The sequence below is a fragment of the Canis lupus genome, chromosome 34 (genome assembly GCF_048164855.1).
Source record: "Canis lupus baileyi chromosome 34, mCanLup2.hap1, whole genome shotgun sequence".
Taxonomy (NCBI): Eukaryota; Metazoa; Chordata; class Mammalia; order Carnivora; family Canidae; genus Canis; species Canis lupus.
The window spans coordinates 26,298,796-26,324,098 of NC_132871.1; the positions used below are offsets into that span (position 1 = coordinate 26,298,796).

General features: G+C 43.5%; 1 protein-coding gene across 17 annotated transcripts in view; it reads right to left on the reverse strand.

Annotated features, from left to right (window-relative positions):
- The window catches only part of PKP4 (plakophilin 4), a 232,869-nt gene that overhangs the window by 9,394 nt on the left and 198,172 nt on the right, over nucleotides 1-25,303 (reverse strand). For all 17 annotated transcript variants that reach the window (XM_072811079.1, XM_072811077.1, XM_072811078.1 and 14 more), the window contains 6 exons: nucleotides 14,492-14,675; nucleotides 11,337-11,454; nucleotides 9,839-10,030; nucleotides 9,461-9,634; nucleotides 5,654-5,804; nucleotides 1,977-2,172 (listed from right to left, as the gene is read on the reverse strand). In XM_072811079.1, the coding sequence (XP_072667180.1) occupies nucleotides 1,977-2,172; nucleotides 5,654-5,804; nucleotides 9,461-9,634; nucleotides 9,839-10,030; nucleotides 11,337-11,454; nucleotides 14,492-14,675 (1,015 nt within the window). The remainder of the gene's footprint in view (nucleotides 1-1,976; nucleotides 2,173-5,653; nucleotides 5,805-9,460; nucleotides 9,635-9,838; nucleotides 10,031-11,336; nucleotides 11,455-14,491; nucleotides 14,676-25,303) is intronic.

Sequence of the window (25,303 nt, forward strand, 5' to 3'; positions counted from 1 at the left end):
AAATCCGCTCCTGTGGGCTTCCCCATGTTGGTAAGTGCAGTTTCATCCTGTGGTCTTTTTTGCCAAAGACCTTGGGGTCATCCTTGACATCTTCCTCCTCTCCTGCTGCTCATCTGACCCCTCAGCAAATTCTGTTGATTCTTTCAACCATGTGAGAATCGATCACTTCTTCACCACTACAGTTGCTGCCACCATTAGCCTCTACTTGGTGGAGAAGGTTCACTAAGTCACGATGACCCCTTTAAGGAAGTCAGGCTGTCCCCCCCCCATTGCTGAACAATCTCCGGTGGCTTTTGGTTTTCCTCAGAGTAAATAAAAGTCCTTACACTGACCCACAGAATCCTGTATTTCTGGTTATATTTCTTTCCTCCAGCTCCTCCTTACTCTGTTCCCACTGGCTTCCCATCGTCCACCACACATGAAGCCCTTCCATTTTCTCCTCATCACCTTTCCCGATTTTATTATTTGCTCCATCTGCATCTGACAGGCTGTGTTTCTTACTCACTAGTACCTCATCTACCTTGCCTAGGAATGTAAGCTACCAGGGGGTTGTTGGGTGATCTGTTTGCTGCTCTAGTACATAGCAGGTAGGCAGTAAACTTGGGGAATGACTCCAGGAACGTCAGCGTGTGTTCAGAGGGCAATCTGAATTGATCTAGGACTTTCTGAGTCTTTGTTTTGAAAAAAAAAAAAAAAAAAAAAAAAAAATTACACTGGATTTTTTTTTTTTTTAAATATACAAAGGTTCTGGCACTGGTTCAGCATCTCTCTAGTTTCTTCTTATGCCTTTCACCAATGAAGGCCCTTTAATGAAATTTTAAGAGCACAAAAAGTGATTATGGCTACTTTAGCTTTATCTGTAACATTTAATTTCTTTTGAAATAAGGTGTGTGTGCATTTATTACTAATGAGATTAAAAAGATACATAAGAAAAAAGGACTGAAAGGAAATATGGTTCATGTTGATAGGTGTGACTTCTGGAGGATGAGAATATGCTTTGCTACATTATTTTTCTATTTTAGAAATTCCTACAAAAGTATAAATTAAAAGATTAGACAAGAAATAATGTGAGTTCTAGCATTGTCACTCAGCCAAGTGATAAACAGTGACCAAGCAGCTATTATAGGTCAGGTTTTGTTCTGCATGTAGAGGGTACAATAGTTAAGAAAAGGCAAAGTCCCTGGTACTGGGGAGTCAGAGGCCAGAGAAAGCCCTAGGTAATATATCGGGTTCATCAGTGCTGTGAAGGAGAGGAGAGCAGGGGAAGGGGGTGCAGAGTGGGGAGACAGGTGCCATTTTTATGGATCAGGTGTCCTGTGTATTGAGAAGGCTCTAAGCAGCCCTACTTCCCACTTCCTTGAAGGATTCTTTGATCTGATACTAAGGCAAATTTATAGTCAACTGCTATAGCTCTGTGACCAAAAAACCCTTCTATTTTTGCCACCAACTCTCTAATTCCTACTTCTGCTGCTTCATCAGTTAGGTTCACCCAGAAGCAAAGGGAAATGTATGATCCCAGCCCAGGGCACATCCTGAGGCCACACAGCAGGCCCTGCTGCAGAGCAGTGATTTTTAATACTTTCTGAGCACCTGGCAGAGGAATCAGTCCCAGAGCTGAGGATTCAGTAAGATGTTCTTGCAGAACAGGCTCTAGAGCCTGGAGTAGAGTCAAAGGTGAAAGGGAAGGTGACCTCAGATTTTCCTCATCAAAACATTTCTGATTCTTCCCAGGGTCAGCACAAGCAAACATGGCTTTAGAGACAAAAATGAATGCAGGGATGTCAGAACAAAGCAAAAATCAGAAAAGGGGGCCACATGACTGCAAATGCCTCTTAACATAGATTTTAATTGGCGGAGACTGTTTAGCTTATTGGAAATAAATCCTTTCCAATAGAGAATATCCTTCAAAGGCCCTCATCACAGGACAATTCTAAGGAGAAGAGCCTCGTGTTCCCATGTCCTTGCACCAGACTTGCCTGTCTCCTCTGCCCTTGGTTATGTTCACCAGCTTCTCTATCCCCCCTGAGTCGGCCAGAGCTTTGGCATTCTCCATGTTTTTGCTGGTGACCTCGTGCAGAGCACAGCAGATGGCCGCCATGGTCTCATCAGACAGCACACTGGGGCCGGTGCCGCCGGGAAGCCGGTTGACCAGGTCTCGCATGGCATATTTACCTGCCAAATGTAAAAGATTTCATTCCACTTTCAAAAGGTACTAGGTTTTTGTTTTTGCTGCTGTCGCAAGATCCTGACAATGTGTTCTCTCTTAAAAACAGAACCTCAGGGGCACCTGGTGGCTCAGTCAGTTAAGCATCTGTTTTCGGCTCAGCTCATGGTCCTAGGGGTCTGGGGTTGAGCCCTGCATCGGGATCCCTGCTTAGCGGGGGAGTCTGCGTCTCCATCTCTACCTGCCTCTCCTCTCTAATAAATAAATAAAATCTTCAAAAGAAACAAAACAAAACAATCCATCCCGCCGCCCCCCCCCCCCCCCCCGCCTCAAACCTCAGAAGGCAATAACACAAAGAAAAAACATGACAAAATGGAAAGTGACAAATACCAGAACTTTAGGGGGGAAGTTAATGTTTACTACAATGCCGACTTGAAGAAATGATTGGGTTATAAAACATTACAGGAAGCCACTGAAAGGAAATGTAAATCAGTGTATAAAACTGGTTATACCAGTTGCTTCAGTTGAAATATTTTCATTAACAGTGAGACATAAATTACAATGGTTTTATTCTCAATTGAATTCCTATACATCAACAATACCTTAAGTTCCTTATAAAGCCTTTAAAAACTTATCTTTGAATAAGTTTTAAAGCTGGACCAAGTAAGGCTGCCACACAATACTTTTCATTAAATCTTTCTGGGTCTTAATGTGAGAACAGGGAACCACTGCACATTTTTATCAAGTTGAAGATAAATACCAGCTGATCTGACATCAGTAGTGATAACAACATGTTAGTTTCTTTAAAGAGACAAAAGTGACATTTGGCATTAAAATGATGACTGTATTATCTGATATGATGATGCAAAGATAACAGAGTTCTTGACAGGACAGGCTGGGGAGCCCCGAGCTACTGAAGCATTTCTTTACAAATACTCAGTTTCCCTTACTTCTCCCCAAAACCAAAATCTCTCTAGCTTGTTCAATGTCAATTACCAACTGACAAACTAGAATAATTGTATGACACACAAAAGAAATGAACTAAAGCTCGAGTAAATATTTTATTTTTTTTCTATGCTAATGATTGAGTGGATACAAAATGGGGCTTTTATTAGTGACCTATTTATATACAATAGTAAGCAGCAGCGGACAGGCCCTGACCATACGCTGCGTAATTCACAGCATTTCACAGGGAAGGCTCTGGCTCACTCACAGCGAACACTGGTGTGAATAACAGAAAAACAATGTTGACATTATAAGCCAGAAGATAAATGTGGTTTCTAGAACAGATGGAAGTTAGCACTGGTGATTTTGAATACTGGCAAAAACCACAATGTCCGCGACACGCCCTTTGTCCTTTTGCTGGGCGCAACTTTAAACTGCCCCCCGAGACTGGGAAGGCAGCTCCGTGTGCCTGTGAGTGAGCCTGGTGGTTCCCTCGGAGCTTGCGGCTCGGACAGCTGGCTCGGTCCCACTCAGGTTGGTAAGCGCGGGAACTTCCGTGGGGCGACAAAACTTGGTTTCCTTGTGGAGGACGGCTCTGGAGAGAAAGGCCATTGCTAGAGCTGATGACGGGCATGAGCAGAGAGTGGGGGTGTCCAAGAAGGGGATGGTTCAGAAGGGGATGGTTCTTAGGAACAGAAGTGCTGAGTATATTAGGATCGAATATTGAATCTGGGAGGGGTTTAGGCCTCAGGAAAAAGGGATCTTTATAGAGAAACAAGAAAGGGATTCATGAAACCATTTTAGAGTGTTCCAGTTGGGTAAAAAAATGCTCACAGAAGTTTACAAGTGGGTCAGGACATTCACGGGGAACACAGGGGTGCACTGACAGAAGGCCAGATGCCCTCGGTGGTATGGGGCCTGCACCTCTGTGCCCCCTCCCCGCTGTGCAATATGGGCCACACGTCATATGTGGTCAACTGTTTATTTCTTAGCATTAGGGACTCCCAGGCTATATGTACATCTTATAAGAAATTGAAACACTATAGATGTAACAAAAATAACTTAAAAAACTTTCTTCAGGGAACTACAGGATTTCTCTCCAGGAAATGTGAGAACTAAGGGTTACAGTGCATCTTGGCAGCAGGACCTGCTGGCCTGTGAACAGGGTGTGGAAGAAGCTCCTTTTCTCTCCTGGGGGGGGCACAATTTGGCTCAAAGGAATGGTGTGTTAAGAGCAGGTTAATCTCAGTGATAATTTAAAATAGCAGCTCTGCCGGGCTCCGCGTCGCAGCGCTCACGGAAGCTGCCAGGGAGTCCTCACGGCGACTCCTGCAGGTAAGCACTGCTGCCCTTGTTCTTGGTCTCTCTCCCTCTGTCTTCCCCCTCTCTCAGGGCAGGCATATTTGATCGAGTTTAATACCTATTCACTAACCCACATCCTGTCAAACCTCCCCTCCCTCCCTCCTGGCCTGTCATCGGCGGTGGGGCTGGCGTGGAGCTCATCGTCCATCCTCTTGTTTGATTTGCACAGCAAACCCATGGTGAGGACCGCAGGGTGGTCGGCTCCCTTTCAGAGGCAGGGCTGGAGAAGAGTCTTCATATCTAGATGAAAGAATCGAGGCTGGTGGGCTCACCACAGGACCCCCAGTGGCACAGCCGGTGCGCAGCAGGTCAGGGTTTAACTTGAGGTCAGCTGGAGTCTCTGGTCTTCCCTCCCTCCTATACTCTGCTTGAGTGTGGCAATGGCCTTGCAGGCAAGCAAGCTAAGCTGCCGAGGGTGGCAAGCTTGAAGAAGTGCTCAGCGTCAGGTTCATGCAAGTGCCAATCCTATATCTGGGCAGCCCCGGGTGGAGGGTGCCTCCTACCATTTTGTAACCTATGTGCCTCACTTGCTTTAGCCTCGTCCTGACCCTGCCCTGGTGGGGAGATGGCCTGGGATAGTGGTCCCGCCATGGCGTGAGCACTTGCACAGATCTGAGAGGGAAAAGCTACAAACCATTTATGTGATTTCTTTTTTTATTTAGAACATGGTGGTGTTGGTAAGTTAGCAGTTATCAGTCTCAAAAATCAGAAAGCGAGAATTAACTTCTTTTGTTGCTCAGGAAATGGACCTCTCTTAGGAAATAGAGACACCAACTCTATCAAGTAGTGTTGTAATGTGTAACTGAAATTGCTACCTTTTTTGAAGATTTTCCTTTCTTGATCAAGGTTTAATTAATGAGTTTGCCTCTTGCTGAAAAGGAACGGTCACAAAGTATAGACAGCACAAAGGGTACACAGATCTGCCGAGACACTAGAGAGTAGACTTCAGTTAATCATTTTAAATGTCATATTTTTTATAAGTCAAAAGAATAGTTTTTTTTTTTTAAAGTAGGCTTCATACCCAGTGTAGAGCCCAACACGGGGCTTGAACTCACAACCCAGAGATAAGACCTGAGCTGAGATCAAGAGTCGGATGCTTAATGGACTGAGCCACCCGGGCAGCCCTAGTTTTATAAATGTAGTTTCTCTTTCTTTATAGCTTACCTTGTCACCAGAACATACCTATGAGCTCCTTGTTGCGAACATCTAGCGCCATATTCCTCAAGGCAGTTGCCACCGAAGAAACAACTCTATCATTGTCCATTCTGAGCAGTTCTACAAGGATGGGGAGCCCTTTTTCTTTGCGGACAGCTGCCCGGATGTATGCTGCAAACTAGTGAGTAAAAACAAGCCATAGAGTAGTGTAAAACAGAGTTCAACTCTCAAATGCTACTGTCACCTAAAAAAGATGTTTCCAAAAGATAAACTAATAGATTAAATGTTTTCTTTTCAATTGGAGATTAAATCTGTGGTGTCAGTAAAGAAAAAGAAAAACAACAACTATAGTTAGGGATAAAGACAGGCTAGGATGACTGATTTAAAAAGAAATCTTAAAGCCTGGAAATCTCAAACCACCATCTGCCATACATTTTTTGCAGAAAAGAGAAGGCAGTGATTGCTTTCTACCTCAGATACATATACATGATTAAGGAAGGATCTTGGGTCTTCTCTGTACTTGGCCCCATGCCAGGTCCAGAGGCTATAAATAGGATCGCAGAGACAGTAACTGATCAGTGCACATTATAGAAAAACCGGTCTCCATCAATACATTCTTTTCCTATATTCTCTGCACCAATATTTAGAGTTCAGTAACCTTTCAAAGAGATTGACTGAAAAAAAGCCCTTGCCTCAGAAGAAAAAGAATTCTCCAGAAACACCGAGCATCGTAATTCATACAGACTAGTGAAAAAGTATATTTGCGTGCAGAGTGCTTTCTTATGCAAGATTAGTTAGCTGCTGCTGCTTTTTTAAATTCATAGTCAAGAAATTCTTTTGTGACTATGAGGCAAGTCTGTTCAGCGAGTCAGCGTGTGTACCATTTGAATTGGAAATGAACGCCAGCTAAGTCATCAGGGAAATAACCAAAAAAAGGTAGCATTTGAAAATTGGGTCTTTCATCTTGTTTTGAGTTTTTATTGACATTTTTTACCAATGCAAATTGTTTTTCAAAATTTAGGATAATTGAAAAATGTTGCTCATAAAACATCTAATACTTTCCTGCTGTGGTCAAGGCATGAGGACAAAGATCTGCCAGCCTTTTGTGTTACTTTGAACATTAAAATATATGATTGACCACTGGGTTCCTTGCATACCAACAGAATAGATTACTTTAATAATACAAGGAAGAGGAAAAGATGCATTTCAAAGGTCCTAGTAACATTCTTCCTAAACAAATACTCCTATTTTTCTAAATCAAATGAAATCTATGGGTAGGGGAGGGGAAGGAAATGGAATACATGACTTGCTGTAGACTAAAGCACTTTCTCAACTTCTCTCTGAAATCTTCAAGGACAGAGTCGACACTTGTCTCACCTGGAGACCACCTGGCTCAGCCCAGCCCAGAGCATTTCCCTTCTGGGGCACTATAGTCATCGCTACTCCCAAAATAGCTTGACTTGAAAACATCTGTGGTGATGATTATCTTGTTTTCTTAATGAGGATCTAATATTTTGATTTTAGATACTTTTGAAATTATTTTAATACAGTATTTATATTTTAAATGAGCCTGCCATCTAACTTTCATTCACTAAATGACTCGAGAAGTGTAATTAAACACAACTCATATCACATCTATTTCAATTATTGTCTTTTTTATTATCATCGAATGTGTCTCTCGGGTCATGAGAAACTGGATGTGAACATTGAGTCATCAACATAAATATATTTATGACTACTTATGTGCCGCACAGTCGTAGGTCCTTCATGTTATTGTCTAAGTTAGCTCTCACAACCACCTCGTGAGGTAGGTATTACCTCCATTTTACAGATGCAGAAACAGGATGGAAAGATCCAAGCCCCCTAGCTAATAAATGTAAGGGCCAGGATTTGAAACCAAGGGGTCTGACTCCAGAGACAGCCCTTAGATACCAAGCTATTAGAACGTTAATTAAAAACAATAATAACAAACTAACCATGCTGGCTTAGCACTAGGCCATAAACATTTGTATACATTCATTATAGCAGTTGACTGCATGAAACAAACCACACCTAGCCTTACCAATGCTTTTCTCTTTCATGGATAATACAGTGGCCACAAGGTTCCCATTTTGGGAGGTGATGGTGGAGGAAGCAGCCAAAAACAAGCATTATAATAACTCTACTAAAATACACTTGTCAGACAACTCAAAGACAACCTATGGAATGGGAGAAGATATTTGCAAATGACGTATCTGATGAAGGGTCAATATCCAAAATCTAGAAAGAATTTATTAAACTCAATACCCAAAAAACAAATAATCAAGTTAAGAATGGACAGCAGATATGAATAGACTTTTTCCAACAAAGATATACAAATGGCCAAGAGACACATGGTTAAGATGCTCGACTTCACTCATCATCAGGGAAATACAAATCAAAACTATGATGAGATACCACCTCACACCTGTCAAAATGGCTAAAATTAACAACACAGAAAACAACAGGGGTTGGTGAGGATGCCGAGAAAGGGGAACCCTCTTCTCTTACACTGTTGGTGGTAATGTAAGCTGGTGCAGCCACTTTTCATGTGTATGTGGAATTTAGGAAACAAAACAGATGAACATAAGGGGAAGGAAGGAAAAAAAAAAAAAAGGGAGGCAAACCATAAGAGAGTCCTAACTATAGAAAACAGACTGAGGGTTGCTGGAGGGGAGGTGGGCGGGGGAAGGGCTAAGTGGGTGATGGGCATTGAGGGCACTTGTGATGAGCACTGGGTGTTGAGTGAGTGATCAATCACTAAATTCCACTCCTGAAACCAATATTACACTATATATAAACTAACTAGAATTTAAATGAAAAACTTGAAACAAAAAAAATACACTGGTCAGGAGATTTTTAGAGTTTGAAAATATTTCAGAAAAGGATTGTCTGGGAACTTGGTAGATGATGTTTTAAAAAGTCCTGAGACCCTCTTACAGTTGTAACGGTAAGAAACCACTTTGAATTTTCATAAAGAAGCCACACAGCTTTGAGGAGAAGGGGTAACTTTTGCTATACGTATGTTCTGGAAGAGTCTGAGACAGGAACAGTGGTCCCTCTGCCCTGCAAGTGCTGCCCTAGCTCAGCGCTAATTCAGGCCCCTGGCACGTTCAGCACAGAATCCCAGCCTCTACTTTCTACTTCTTTGAGTTTGTCTTCTGTACTGCGGCTAAGGGGACCCAACAGTATCCACATCTGTGTCGCCTGTCCGCTTCAACCCTTGTAGTGGCCCTTCTGGTGCAGGTCATGTGGCCATCATCCTTGGCCATCAGGCCTGTCTACACCGCCTGGGTCCCACCTGGGCCACGTGTGAGCTGCCTGTGATGCCCCAGCAAGCATCCTGTAGTCTCTGCCACACTGTCCTTTCCTCACCTCAAGGTCTTTCTCCTCTTGTCCCTTTCTCTGGATCACTCCCTCTGTAGCACCAACCTCAGACTCTGCGGGCTTACTTCCGCTCATTTTGAAATACTCCATTTGGGCAGCACCATTCTTCCCAGAATCCTTCCCTACTTCTTGGCTCTCCTCTTTGCCTTTTTCTCACCTGCCAGGCTGGGTTAGATGTCTTTTTAAGACCCCACAGTACACAGATCCTGTGGAGTCTACACTGTACTGACTTGATCTGTACATTTTCTTTCTAGCCTCCAGTTTCTACAGGGAGGGCTGTGTCACATTCATCTTTGGATCCCCAGAGCCAACTGCTGTCAATCCCCCCCCCCAGGTCTGTCCTAACGGCTGTGTCCCTTTCACCGTCATTGTTGGTCTGGGCTGGCCGCACAGATGGAAAGAAGTGTGGGGTCCCGGAGGACATCATACCTTCCAGTTCCCAGCAGAGAGGTTCTGGAGAGATCCAGCAGAGCCTTCCAAGGTGGCTGGGTTGGAACTTTCTGCTAGAAGAGTCAGATACGGTTTTACCACTGATGGATGCCACAGCATCTCAACCCCCTTGGGGGACTTTGACAGTCCTGGGATAGGACCAACTCCATCCCACTGCAAGACAAAGAGCACACGTGAAATGGAAGCAAATGAACACACTACACTCTCCAATACTTGAAAACATTCCTCTCTGCTGGATTCAGCTACAGTGAGGTAGAAAAACTGTATAATGAGAAATTTTCTTTTCTTGCCAAATATGTGATTTCTTATTCCCAGAAAAATGAAACCTCAGAGTTTCATGTCAAATAAAATGCTAACTTGATCCTCCTGGGGTGTTTTCTTTTTCTTTTTCTTTTTCTTCCCCCAGCAGCTTGGCTCTGAGTCCTTGCTGGGCGACTCTTTTCCTAGCAAGTCGTCCAGCTCGCTCAGCCCCAGCAGTCGGGCCTGTGGGACCTCCAGTTCCAGCCGGTAGGACAGGTTCCTCAGGGTGCACACGCAGTTCTCCACAGTCTGAAAACCAACACAGCGTATAATTAAAACCATTGAGGCACATTACTGCAAAATGCTTCTGTACCGAGCAGCCGTGATCTTAAGTAAATGCAGAATATGAGAGAACTTTTTTTTTTTTTAAACTTATAGGAACCTGAAACAATCTAAGGAGAGGATCACGATTCTAGAATTTCTGTGGGATACCCAAATGACAGAGCGCAGAGCCATCCCTGTAAGTACATTTGTGGATCTCATGTCATGCTGATTAAAACGTGCCAGGCTCTGGAAGGGGAGATGCCGAGAGATCCTGCCTCAGGATTGCTGCAGCAGCAGACACACCCAGTTGCCGCACCCTCACTCCTCCTTGCCACCGGAAGTCCTCATGTGACAAGAGGTGTGACTAGCCCCATCTCTGGGGAAGCCCCTCCCCCGGCCCCATCCTTGGCCTCTCCAGCCATCTCCAAACCCTCCCCTCCCTCTGGAAAGCTCCACAATCTCCTTCTCTGTTGACATTTTGCCTCCCGTACATTTTGCTTCCTGTACCTCCTTTTGCCTCTTAAAGACTGAGTCACACCTCTGACTGGGCGGCCGTCACTTCAGTGAGAGCGCCCAAAACCAAGCTCCGCTCTTTCCTAGGAAGCTCTCCTTCCAACCTGCTTACTTCTCTCAACTTTATCTACAGATCTTTTGGTTCAACGAAGTTCAAACAAAAACCTGGCCATCGCTTTGAACTCTTCCCCTCCCTTCTCCCCGAGCCCACCACTCATCATCCTTTTCTGCCGCAGACCTCTGTTCATGGAAAGACTAACCAGCAGGGCAACAGAGGGAGGGGTCAAAGGGCAAGGCAGGGGCTGTAGAGGAGGGCATCGGAGCGGGTGCGGGGTGGAGGCTGTGGCCTGCATTGGGGCTAGAAAGGCAGAGCAGTCGGTGGGTCACAGGGCCTCGACCAGGAAGGTTTATTCACTACGCAAATACAGATGGATCAGATTCGAGCCACAGAGGACACAACTGGAGGAAGCAGAGCAGGGGCAACCACAGTGACCGTTAGCCCAAGAGAACCACGAAGGAAGTCGACACCCTGCCACCCTGTGCTAAGTCCTTGGCTACATGGAGTCACTCAGTTTTCCTGGTTTTAAGGCTATTTTCTTAAATTGTCATGTCGCTGTTAATTTGTAACTTTTAGAGAGACTCCCCTTAATCTGGAGTATAGCGTGATGAGTAGGAAAGGCTCAAGAATTCCAGAAAGAATGAATGGCATGCAAAGAGCAGCGTCAGGCAGCCGCTGTCACCTGCCGTCGTGGCCCTCGCACGGCCAGCCAGCACTGACCTTGCTGTCGTAATCGGATGTGTTCACGCACGTGTGGATCACGTAGAGCAGCGAGTCCACCAGCCCCTCGCAGGAGCGCATCTGCTTCCTGGCTTCCTCCCCTGCGGAGCTGAGGTTCCTGCATGGGCAGAGACATATAGGAGCTGCTGAGCTCACTCCTTAGCCACAGAGCCTGACCTTACATCTGAGAGGTCGGACGACAGTGGCCATGCAGGTCCCAGGAGAGGAGATAGTTTAACATCACGAGAACTCACAATAACTAGCTCCCCATTATCTACCCAAATAGAAGGGAGCAGGGCCTCTGAACTCTGAAGCCCTAAAACTATGGCACACTTTTCTAACCTCCTAAAAATTGTTTTGGGGTCTATCCTCAGTTTCCTTATATGCAAAAAGGGGAGAATACTGATCACCTCAGAGGGTCATGCTGAGGAAGAGATGCTCCATAAAAAGCATTCGGAAAAGTGCCTGCAACGCCTGTTAGCCAGGGTGGTTATTTCTAGACATGCTCTACTTCCCTGGTTGGGCCACCAGTCTGGCAGCCCCCCGCACCTATTACAATGTTTTGCCTAGAGTAGGTAGGTGGTCATATATGCTTCCTGAATGAACAGGAGAAATGTCATTTCTTGTAGAACTATTCAAGTTAAATATGGACATTTCTTATGCTATGATTTTTCTCATTTTTTTCAAATATAAAAAAACCCTGAAGATTGTCTTAGGTCTCATCCATATTGAAACTTTATATAAATATATATATATTTTTAAAGATTTTATTTTAAAAAAAATCTCTACACCCAATGTTAACTCCCAACCCCGAGATCCAGAGTTGCCGGCTGTATCGACTTAAGCCAGCCAGGTGCCACCATATTGAAACTTTTGATATCAGTTTGTCTTCATGAATTGATAACCAAATTTTGAAGATCTACTTTATGTCTTGTTAACAAGGGTTCTAAGCAAATTCTGAGATTTTCCAAACACAAGCCAAATAAGGGGGAATTTTGAATGATTTTTCTTTTCATCTTTTTTTCTGGGGCCAGAGAAACAATGTCACCCATGGTCCCTCCCTCCTCTGCTCTTATCTTGAGTTCACTTCTCAGCAGCAGCCCTCAACAGGTGCTGTCTTCCATTCCTTCATAAGACCCTGGGACCCTTCGCTCCTTTGCTTTTCCTCCCATCTTGCTGCCCTTCCTCAGTTGTTTCTGCTGGTGGGTCCCTCTGGAGTGCCCAGGACTACTTTGGTCTCTTCTTGTTTTTATCTTTACATGGGTAGTCTCCTTCTGCTCCTTGGCTTTAATACAACCCATGGGCCCATGCAGGACTCCCAAAGGTCTGTCTTTAGGCTGACCCCTCTAAAACTCAGGTTCCTTTATCCAACTGCTTTCCTGGTGTTACCACATGGATGGCTAATTAGACATCTCAAAATGACGTGATCAAAACTCTCAACTGCTCATGCCTCCATCCTTTCTTCTTCCTGTGCTCCCAATTGATTCAGCCAAAGATTTAGGTATTAGCTCCCCCTCCACAAAAATACTCAGTATCTCCTACCTTGTTCCAGCACCTGGTCTAGGCCACATGGTCTGCCTGGATCACTCCAACAGCCTCGGCCTCCCAGCTCTACTGCTGCCCTTGTTTGGTCTTCACACTGAAGCCAGGAGCCAGTCCTACTACTCCCATGATTAAAGCCCTCTGAAAGGCACTTGGGATAAACTGTAAACTCCTTCCCCTAACTTTAAAAATCCTACGTAATCTGGTACCACTCTGTGCCTTGCCCATTAAGCTCTAGCCATAAGCCCATTTTTTGCCCGGAGCCATTATACTACTTGTTCCCTTTGCTAAGAACATGCCTCCTCCTGACTCCTACCTCACCCTCATATAAGCAGCTCCTGGTGGTATTTCAGATCTGGACTTCAATTTCACCTCTTATGAGGGGCCACCTGACTATCAAAATCATCTCCTAGGAACTCTCACATCACTGTGGCACCTACTGTTATTCTCTTCTTTGTTTTCCTCAATAGAATATCGTTCTGTCTGAGCAGGGGCCTGTCTTGTTCATCACGGATTTCACACAGAGGGCATGCGCCAAGAACATTTAGCCCTGAACCACTGGGGGAGCCGGGCTGGTGTGTCCTGTCTCTGGGAAGCCTGGCAGGCTAGCTCCCTAGAACCAGGCACTGAGAAAGGATGAGATGCTCCTTCCACAGTAGGTGCTATAATCTGCCCTCTGATGCACATATCTGAGTTAGGGAGCTGGCCTGTTTCCCAGGATCCTGATTGTCATCCACCCATAGCAAAAGGGCCGACACTCACTTGTCACAATAGTGCTGCTTCAGAGCAGCAGCCCAGGCTCCCTCCATATCTTTCAAGCTGTTACTGAGATGCTTGGATGGACACTTAAATGTCAGATCGCGTCGCTGTGTGTCAGACACTACCCTAAGCACTTTATATGAGCTGATTCTTCGTAAGTGTGAGACAGTAAAGATGTAAAGATGTGGAGACTGAGGCTCAGAGTGGGACAGGAAGCCAGGCTGCCTCTCAGCGTCACCACACCATTCTGCCCCAAGGCTTCTGCCTCAAGTTACCAGAGCACTGTATGCTTGGGACACTGGGTAGAAACTGTGCTGATGAGTATTAATGGCAAATAATAAGCACTACTGTCCACACTTGAAGGAGCCTTTATGAATTTCACATGCTCAAATAGTATTTGAGTTTATCTTCATTTATTTATAAAACTCAAACCCAATGATTGCTTAAGCCATACACCTTTTTTACCTTTTAAAAGCAAGAAAGTTTTAACCATCACATTTTGAATTTAAACAAAAACCAGGCTCACAAACACATTAGCAGTCAGGATGTGATGAACCCAGAAAATTGCTGTTAAAGTAGAAAACACTGGAATTTTGGCAGTAATTTCAGACTGAAAGGGCCCTTTTTACTAATCCACAGAAGAGTCATTTATCAGATAATGTCTTTCAGGCCACTAGCCTGTGCTCATGGTGTTTTCCTCACAGGATAAGAGTCCAGTGGCCTAAATTTTGAAACAAACTTGGAAATGTAGGTAAATGTTTATAAAATGAAGTAAATCCTTCTAAAATCAACTTACCCATGACACATGTTATTTGATCAAAGTATTAATTGGAAAGAAGAAATAAAGAATTTACCTCAGGCAACCTGTCGTATTACGTAGAACGAGTGATGTCTGAAATTTAATTTTATGATCATCATCAAAAGAAGAGTTATTCCATCCAGAATGAGGAACGATCACAGTGTTTGTTAAGGTTGAGAGAGCATCTCGAATGATTGTCATCTTTACAGCATCACATGAAGATAAATTCCAAAGAACTCCTAAAAAATGAGATTAAAAAAATCAAATTATCAATTAACGATCCTGCAGGTTTAGTAATACAACAAACCTATCAGCCCTAATTGATGTGAACTCAGTCTGTTCCAAATCTAATCTATGGCCTGAATTTACAACCAGGCAGGGGATGGACTTCTAATAAACGTTGAGTGAACATATGTGAGCTTCTGGCAGTGTATTACAAAGCTGTAACAGTCCTTCTCCTAAGTTTTAGAGCCTATCCATCTATCAGACAAGATGACTGCAGCTCTGCAAAGCAAATTAGAACTACTCTCTGAGGGGAAGGGGCACAATCCAATCAACGGTCATAAATATAACGCATCTCTGATTGTTGTAAAGATGTCATTCATTCCTTCATCCCTTACATTCAATGTTCTGTGTGACAAACCACTTTTAGAATTTAGTACTTGGAAGACATTTCTCTTTCTCAAAAGGCTGACATGTTTCTTTTTATTATGCTTCCTTTTTCTACTTTTGCCACTGGGAAGCTCACGCTTAAATATGCTTGCAGTAAAATACATAGAGGGTGGTTACACGTGCTTCGTCTCCCTCATTTAGGTAAGGTTGAAAGATTTTTGTTTTCAGGCGATGAGCTTTATTTCCATGTGCGGGTCACTGCCATTCCTTTCTGGATAGAGACGAGACTCTCAGCACACTAAGCCTCGCATCGGGCCGAGGCCAGCAGACCTCAAGCGTCCTTACCAGAGTGCTATTTAAATTGTCAGCATATTAGAGCGCCTTCAATTCTGTGTCAACTACGAGGAGGGTTACATTATTGTTATAGCACACAGATTTTCGAAGATTTATTCTTTTAGAAATTAGAGCAAATTCAAGATTATACCTATTCTCTGTCCTTTTCACATCAACGCATTTTCCCAAGTTAGAGAAAAGTGGGGCGAAGAGAGGCGGCGCAGCTGGCGCCGAGGTCCGGGGTCCCTCCGAGCCCTGCGCTCCTGACGGATTCTTGAGACGCTCAGAAGCCTGGACGGTGCTTTTAGAATTATCAACATACAAGAACGCTTGAGGCCGTGTGGAGGGGAGGGGGTTGGCAAGGTCTGGCCACTTCCAGGGGGGTGGGTCAAGCCCCGAACATGACTGATCAAGAGTATGGGGGGAAGTACTGCTCCAGGGCAAGGCAACCCAGCCTCTGCTCAGCCTTCTCCTGGACAAACTGCAGGGCCCTCGACAGAGGAGGGAGGGGGGAGAGGGCCGACAGGAGCCTTTCCCTCCTTCTCCAGGAAGGAGAAGTACAAGCATAGGGCCGGACCAACGGGAGCAACCCCCCCACCCACCCCACGCTCTGGCCAGCCCGGAGAGGGCCAGCGCTTCCCCGCGCTGCACAGGGAGTGGCTGCTGGTGGCAGCTGATGCTTGGGTCCGCTCCTCTCTCACTCGCCTTTGACTTTTGGACCTGGCTTACCCTTGTTTCCCAAGGACTTTCGCTCTTTCTCGGCTTCTACCCTTTGGGGTGGGTTAGCTCACCATAACCGAAGGATCTCAGCCTCAGCAGTGCTTCATCTAGTTAGACCCCAAATGGGAGGGAGGTTGAGACAGTTTGGGATCAGGAAACGTAAAGACCCTGATTTGTCTCTGAAAGCCTGTTCTATCTACCATTACAGACCTTTGCTTATATGATTATCATGTGGCAAACAACAGATGGCTTCTAGTCAAGAGGGCGGCATACCCTGGGGGTGCTTATGAAAGGAACTTCAATTCCTCAGGTGGAGCTATTTCTCCATGGATTCTGACAGAATTGGCCATAAGTTTCTATATAAAATGGTTTTCATCCAAGGAGATTTTAATCTAGGGAGGTTGTGCTCCCTGTTTTTTGGAAGTTTCGCTGGACTCTCTCAAGGGCAGCCACGGGAGGTGCGGAGGGAGGACTGGCAGCAGGTTGCCAGATCCCCACACCAATTCACCCAGAGTGGCTCCATACTTACCTGTTCTCAATACTGGGCTGTACTGTGTGTTTCTGTTTGAAAAAAAGTTTCCTGTCTAAAAGACATCTGAAAAGCATTGTTTTAGGGGAAAGATATCAGAGGACTGATGACCATGGGAGGGGCCCAGGAGCTAAGGATGAAAAGTCCCTGGAGGTCTGTCCTGATCCAAAGACAGGGGAAGGGAGAGAAGATGGAAGAAAGAGTAGGTTGAGGCATAAAACTGTGGCTGATAAAGGCTGCCACGAATGGGGCTTGAATATTTCTTGCTAATGAGGACAGACTCGACCTAGGGTATTCTGGGGCCTGTTGGGACCTGTGCCAGCCACAGGACAGCATGTAGCCCAGATGCTGTTGGTGGGCAGGGTCATCTCCTAACTTCCTTGACAATTTTGTGACATGTTTTCAAAATCCTCACTCCACAGAATTCAACACATGGGGAAGGGCTGCATTTTCTAAAACGCTAGGCTGTACTTCACAGAATAAATGTATTCTTGTAAAGTTAACTTTAAGGCAAGGCTTTTGGAAAGGAAAGCCTATTACATTATAGGCTATAGGTATAAAATCAGATCCACAGCTACAGAAATGAGACAGCGTGAGTCACAGACTTCAGGTGAAAACATAACTAAGGACAGGGGTGGTTTTTTGCCACGATGGATCTAGGAATTGATGCCTAGAAGGTCTCTGATCATTGGCAGAAAATCTTGTTTTTTATGGTTCCTGCCTCCACTCCTGGCTCCTGTAGGACCTACTTCTGTGAAGAGGAGATTTTCCAGATTTGCAGATTTCCCCAATTTTCTGTGCAGGTACCAGAATTTTGTCCTGCCCTTTCTTTCATCAGGCATCTAGAATGACCAGTGGAGTTATATGCCATTCTGTAGTTTACTTTTAGCCCTTATCTACATGGGACTGAACAGTCATAAATCAATATAAACTATGGTAACATGATCATTTATTATGATTTTACTCTGTGCCAGGCATTGTGGGCTTTACACAGAGTCAGGCTGCACAAAATGAATTCTATATGTTGATTTTTTAAAGGATGAGTGTTTGTATTTCTTAATTTAATTTTAATATCATTAGGCAAGTATAATGAGGAACAAATACTCTATCATGATCCATTCTCTTACATGTCTTGTTACACATATGCAGAGCACATAATAGGTGCTCAAAAATATTTGTTGATGGATCCAATTTAATAGCACATATTTATTTTTGGATTTCCTTTCTGCCAGACTTAGCTCATAATTATTACCTGCTTTTCTTAAGCTGAGTATTCAGGAGTGTCTTTAAGGTTTATAACTATGGGGAGAGGTCAGAACAATGTCCTGGATCTTTAAAGGAAATTTGCCAGCATAGTTTTGCTTGCCTTTCATTATGAAGACTAAAAGAGATGGTTATTGAAACCATCATCTTAGCTCTGAGGATAGGAGAATCACATTTCTGTTATATGTCTAGAACCAGAAGTTAAGAGTTATAGCAGTGTGCTAGAATCCTAACCCCTAAAAACCGCAAAATGGAAAAGATCAGTGTCGCCCAATTAAAAAATGTTAAATTGTTTGAAAATATGTAACCCTTTAATAGACAAGGTGACTGTGTTATCTTTTGGTCAGTTGAGATGGCTTTTTGATCATAAAATCACAGGCTTTCTGTGAACGTTTCTCAAAAAATGTTCAAAATTATTCTTGACCAGAAAAAAAGAAAAGATACTATTTTTGCTAAGTCTGTTGCATTCAGGAGACCCATACCAAGGCAGCTTTATCATCTTGCACTGAGTTATGTTATGCCTCTAATCCTGCACTTTACCACGTAACACAAAGAGCTATAGCACTGGGTGTGGATTTAAACTAGCCACTTCAAATCTCAAAGCAAGTCTCAAGACATTAATATTTTTTCCCCCTATCTTCTATTTCGAAAATAAGGTTATGGAAAGCCTAAACAACCAGTTCTGATAAACCAATATTGGATGAAGAAGGTTCAGTTGAACTTAAAAGCCTTAGCTGTGGAATGATTAATTTGGCTTATCTATTCAAAGTAAAAAGCACCATTCTTAAGACCAGTTAATAATACCTATGTATACTCCACCTCACTAAAGTAGTAATAAAACAATGTTCTCTCCACTTAGTCTGTCTAGGCCTTCATTTAATGGGTCCGGAAGAATGTTGCTAGAGCAGTAAGTAATGAATAGTAAATACACCAACTCCCAGATGTAGCAAGACCGCAGAGAAAATAGAGAGCCATAGGATTAGCATCCTCATCAACATGATAAACCTCCAGCTTCTACGTCCTCATGCAAAGTTTGCTTCAAAAATATTTAGTGGCGTACTCCATTATCCCCTGGTTTCTAAAGAGAAAGTTAAAAATGAATCATAATTTGGTTTAGGAAGCCTACATATTTTATTTAACTTAAAGTAATTAGCTATTTGTTGTGAGGACTAAGAATATACACATACAAACTAATTTAGAAAATATTAGAGAATTTCATGCATATTATTGTAGAAAAAGCTGCTTCTTCTCTACTGCAGAAAAAAGTGCACACATTTTTCAGTAGCCAATAATTGCAATGAAATACTCCCATGAAAGATGAAAGTTCATTTTCCCCCCAAAGAATGAGTAAAGTAATTACAATACTCTTTCACATAAATCCTACACTGCAGAATTTTGAAAGAGCTCATATTTAAAAGTAGCTTTATAAAGCTGTTTTCACAACCAATTGATAATTTTATAGTCAAATCAGAAACTGATTTTACTGATTAGTTAAAATAATGGCACTATCTGAAAAATGTGTTTCTTAATGGAAAAAACCAACAAAACATTTGGAAAATGTTACTTCTCTGCTAGCATAAATATGTAACAGCTTACACAATTGTTTTTCTTTGTGATATGAAAGAAATCTAAAACCATTAATTTTTATATAGCGTTCAATTTATGTCCAGTTTCCTAATTATAAAAAAAAATGCTGGTGGATATTGCAAAAAGAAAAATAAAATAGCCAAAAGAAGTAGTGCACTTTAAACGGCACTATTGGGCATGTTCCTGCATCCTTATTCTTGGGGTCTGTTGGTGGTCCTCCATCAGTCCTCCTTTCACAAGGCATCTACTAGGTACGTAGAACTGCCCAAGCCTTATTATAGCAGAGAACAGATGCTAAGGCCCTGCTGTTCTGGCACAGAGTGAGCGTCATGACAGGTCACTCTCATGACTATGCTTCAGCTCAGAAGAATGTGTTCACAACCCCCCCCCCCCCCCCCGCCGGCGCTTCTCCATCTATGGTGCTCCCTGGAACACACTGGTGTTGGGATACCCACCCTGCAAACATTTTTGACAAGTGGGGATAGAAATATTAGGCTAATGGTGAAAATACAAAACATCAAGGCTTTAGATCGCATATGAAGGTCAGAGTATGTGTGCATCTTGCAAACTCAGTCCGTGGACAAGGCAGGAACGTGGGCTTCTGAAGCTCTAGGGCCACTGGGGCTCCTAGCACGTGCCTCCATGATTATTCCCCAGTAGATAGTCATTGGCTGAAACACTCATGATCTAGCAAATACACCTCTCCATTTCTTCTCACTGAAGCTGCCCCTGAAGCTCTCCCCTAACCCCTGTAGGGATTTTACAACTCTGAGGCTTTTTGTTGGGAAGATAGTAATGTCATGACTCTGTGGTTACTATGTTAGGTCACAATATGGTCTCCTATATCCCTGTCCATTAAAGATATGCAGCTCATGCTTTTCAGATACACCCAAGCATGGTACAGATCTGTGCTGTACAAGAGATGAGCTATCAGCCATATGTGGGTAGTCCAAATCGACACATGCTAGAAGTGTAAAATATACAGTAGAATATGAAGACTTGGTATGAAAGGAATGAATGTAAAGCCTCCTATTAATAATTTTTATATTGCTTATAAATTGATTATTGTAGAAGAATTGGGTTAAATAAATCACACTGTCAAAATAAATAATACCTGCTCCTCTTTCCTTTTTCCTTTCCTAGTGGCTAGTAGGAAGTTCAGAATTATACGTGTCCTACATTATACTTCTACTGGGAAGTGTTTGTAAAGATACTTGTTCATTTCATGCCAGCATCTACGGGAGACATGGAGGGGAGTCCTCTGCTCTCAAGAGGCCTCGCCACAAATAGTTATAACACAGGGCAGTCATCACAAAGAACCCAAGAGTATGAGAAGCAACAAGCACAGCTTCCATGTCATTTGTGATAGGCACTCCATAGCTATCCTCACGCCAAGCAACTGGTACTGCGTTGATCACTGGGGAAGCCGGCACTGGGATGGGTAATTTGCCTGAGGCCACAGAGCTGCAAGGAAACAAGTTGATCTCACCCCAAGACCCATTCAGCCCCAACACCATGCTGCTTCTCCCCAGATGTTTTTCTGTGCATAGGAACCTGTCCAGTAGGATTGGGGAGCACCACATCTGAGCTGGAGTGTGAAGGGCAGAAGCCAGGGAGAAGCACTAGGGTCGGGGAAACCATTCTAGGTGGGCCACAGCCTTGGGGGAGGAGGAGTTAGTGGGGATCTCAAGGCTTGGGCTAGCCGAGAAGGGAAGGAAGGGGGCTGTAGATGTCATACGCCAAGTGGGGAAGTGTGCGAGGCAGGGATAAGTGTGATCCCATGGATGATGATGGAGGGCTGATGGACCAAGGGGAGCAGAGCCTATGTCCTAGGAAGTAGTTTAGGGGGAATGTGATGAGGGCCTGAGGAGTGAGTGAGGAGGAGATGGGAAGGCCAAGGGGAAGGGCAAGTGCTTGTGACCACAGTTTGGAGCCTGATGCAAGGTGAGGGCTGATCCATCCCAGCTGAGCCCCAGCTCGGCATCTGTTGAGAACCTGGAGCTGTAACAGGAATGAGGCAACTGGGGCAGCAGGAAGAGAGCAGTACAGTAGAAAATGCCTACCATTTGTGGCTTCAGGCAAATCACTCAAGCTTTTCACCAGGACTGGAATGCTGTGAACAAATTATGAAACTGGAATGGAGCTGAAATAATGGGAAAGCGATTATTATGAGAGTGGGACAGAGGTACTATCTTTACTCATAGAAAAGCCTTTCTTGCTCTGGCTAAATGCTGAGGGAACAACACTCATGGTGGTGTATAATCGCTCCCAGGGTTCCTCAGATGCTACCGTCTCAGCAGGGATTGCTGAACCATGTGTGGGGACTCCCAGAACATGCCATCATGGATTCTCATGTCTTCCTTCTTCCTGCCCTCCCTGCTGGCCAGCATAGCCGGCTGCTTAGGTGATGGGCAGTCCAGCTGCCCCGAGGGCTGGGTCCCCTGGGAGGCCTGGCCCAGCCAGCTGGGTGGGCCTGGCCTTGCTCGCCTGCTTGCTCCTTGTGGTTTCCTGCACACAGCTGATGCATACTCCAAGTCAGGCATGGGAAAGTTCACTTGGGTCCAGCTGTGAGCAAAGTGGCCACCACCTCTGGTTTCAGCAGCAGTAGTGAGAAGACACTTAGGTGATGTGGGAGAAGGAAACTTCCCTGGAGGTGGCAGTGTGGAGCCGATGGCTTGGGCTAGCCGCAGAGGCTGCACACAGTGGGGCTCCAGCCTACAAATTCAAGTTGAAGGAGATTGTTCCTGCTGTTTAAATCTTTCCCTGCCAAAGGACACGAGTGATAGATCTTTAGAGTCTTTAAAGAACACAGGGTTAGCCCATGTCTCTGTGATTTTTCAGGTACAAAGGTGGATCACAGCATCTTTGAAAAGATCTATCAATTTCTAGAGATCCGTTTACAGACTCACATTTACATTTCAGCATAGTCTTATTTCAGTTAATTTTGCAATTTCATGGGTAGGTTGAGAGGATTAATTATGTAATGTAGTCACGGAGTCCTCCATAGCCTGGAAAGGCATTTCTGCTGAAAACAAATCAGCTTACAATTCAGAAATGCTGATTGAGAACTGCCCGTAAGGGATGTAAAAGATGGCTCTTTCTGTCAGGGGAATTTGTAAAAGTGAACGGGTCACACAAAGGGAAATTCTCCTGAGAGAAACACAGTGATGCCAAGGTGGCAGGAGGGCAGTGACCCAGCCACCCTTGTTATTCTTCTGGTTACTTCAGCGTCTGGCTCAGAATTAGGTCATTTACACTGTCTTAGAGATCTGCCTGAGAAAAAGTCACTGAAGTTCTGTGTTCCACAGTTGACTTTCATGGGTTCCAGGGATGTGCTGCTTCATGTGCATTGAATCTTCAACCAGCTGTCTGGCACCAGCAGAAGCTTAGAGACAAAAGTACCTCCGGTACTAAGACATGAGAAGTCCTACAGACTCAGAAACCGCAAAGCACTCAAGGGACCTGGGCTCATGTCTCTTGGGCATCTTCTTTTTATATTTTTGTTATAGGCCTTCATATTTTTCACATATACTGGCTGTCTAATCACCTGAGGGAGTGTGTCACTATGGGGTCTCTCTTGTGCCAAAAAATTCTACTCTGACCCACAGCTGACCACCTGAGTTCTCTAGGGACCTCTGAGACTCCCCACTTGACTGTCTCATTTTGCATGGCATGTAGAAGCCTACATATAGTATAGAAGGTCATATTCTACTTACAAGGTTTAATCTTTTCATACTTGGACTATAAACCTTGAAATATTCACAAGACTAAAATCACATTTCACGTTTTCTAAGCAACCTGATGCTTTATGAAGATTTCTTGACAGCCCTTTCTAGCTCAAAGTTCTGTGACTCTGAATTAGGAGTTGTCCCATTTATAATACACCTTTTTTTTTTTTTGTTACCAATTAAACTTCTTTGTCATTTTATCTATTTATTACCAATTTTTATGGTGTGAAATGTTCAGTAAATAAGAAAGTACATGATTCTGTTGTTCCTGTTTTATAAATTAGGGCACGTGGTAAGGATCCCACGGATGCTGGCTGAGAACTGGGAAGAGATGTTGCTAGATTTCTGAAAATTACCCATGCAACTCCTGATGCCTCTAATGGTCCACAAAAAGCAGGACAGAAATAGGCCAACTCCTCTCTGGACCAAAGAACAAATGACTTTTTTGAAGGCATAATAATTAGACCATGGGGACATGTTTAGTAAATTATTTCATCCTGTAATGGCACTTAACAGTCCAAATGGCTGAGTGCATGTGCACTAAGCTCTTTATAGAACAACCTACTGTTTGTTTGCTAAACTTTAGCCTGGCCCATCTACCCTTCCTTAGTGCAGGACTATCATTTTCTTCTTAATTATTACCTAATTAGAAACATGGCACTAATGATCAGTAAGGGAATAAACCTAATTTCATGTTCTGCATAGTATCTGAAATCTACTGCTAGCATCCAAAAATTTTTAAATAAACAGTGTGGGAATATTTTACTTAGCCATATGGATGAATAATCACTTGCTAAATTGGAAAGAATGTGAATATAGCAGTCATTTAAACAACGTCTATTATTATTCAAGAACAAAGGCTACTTTTTGATATTTAACATCAGCATTAATAGGGATAATAGAAATTTGGTAGTTTTGGGCCGTTCTGATTCATTAAAAGGCAGGCCTCTGGATTCTGTGAAATATCAATTTCTATAGCTTTTAAAAAATGATGCTTTCAGGATGCTCAGTAACTCGAAACTCATATTTCCTGGCTTAGAAACACTATTTAATTATCTCAAGCAAATGAGTTCAACATATCTTTTCTAGTGACAAGATGTTCCCACTTTCCACCCATAATGTGTGGCCTAGAAGACATTCATTTTATAACTCAACTGGGAACAACCATACTTTATACAGCTTTCAAGTTTAAACACAATAAAGGCAAAAAGTATCTTTGTGATTAAAAAAAACAAACAAACAAACGAACACAAAAACAACCACCCTAACCACTCATATAGATCAGCAAATACTGAAAGAAAAGCTCATTAGGTTTCAACCTGGAAAATGTTCAACACAACGAAGAGAACACACAGAACCTGTTACATTATTAGAGGACCATTTTAATTAACGATGACAGCCATACTGTCTTGAGATAATACACCTGGCAAAAAGCACTTTTCCTTTTCTTCCCTGCAAATAAAGATGTGGCCCCAAAATGCAGGTGCTGGGCAATTATTATATTTAAAGCAAAGGTGAAGCATCTTCTTAAAAGAATAGCTAAAATTTCTTCATGTATGTACATAAAAATGCCAAAATGAAACAAAGGGGAGTAGAAGAAAAAATAAGTCTTTGAATTAATAACTAGGTTGCATTACTTACTATTAAGATAAAAAGTATTTTTACTTTTAAAAGGGGATAATATTTTTTTCAGATAATATAATACTTCAAACACAGCAGTTCATTTGTGCTTTAACATCTCACGATCCTAGGCCGACTACAGTCCCCACCGAGGAGCTCCTACACCATGGCTGCGAAGGGCCAGAGTTGTGCGAGGCTGGCCAGGGCCAGAGTGATTTGTAGAGCTGCTGGCCGAACATTGAGGTTTGAAGGGATAATTTTCTGTTTTCAAAGAGGATTTTACAGGAGACAGGCAGCTCATAGGGCATGCTGGGTGATGTGGTCACATAGCACCCAGCTGCCCACATCTGGAACAGACATGCTTTAATGAGAATGGTTTGGACTGGGACACACGTTCCTGGTTAGGAGAGGTTGGGATGCAGGATTTAGGGTCAAATGGACTCCTAGAGGGCTCTTCCTAGCCCAAATAAGCTCC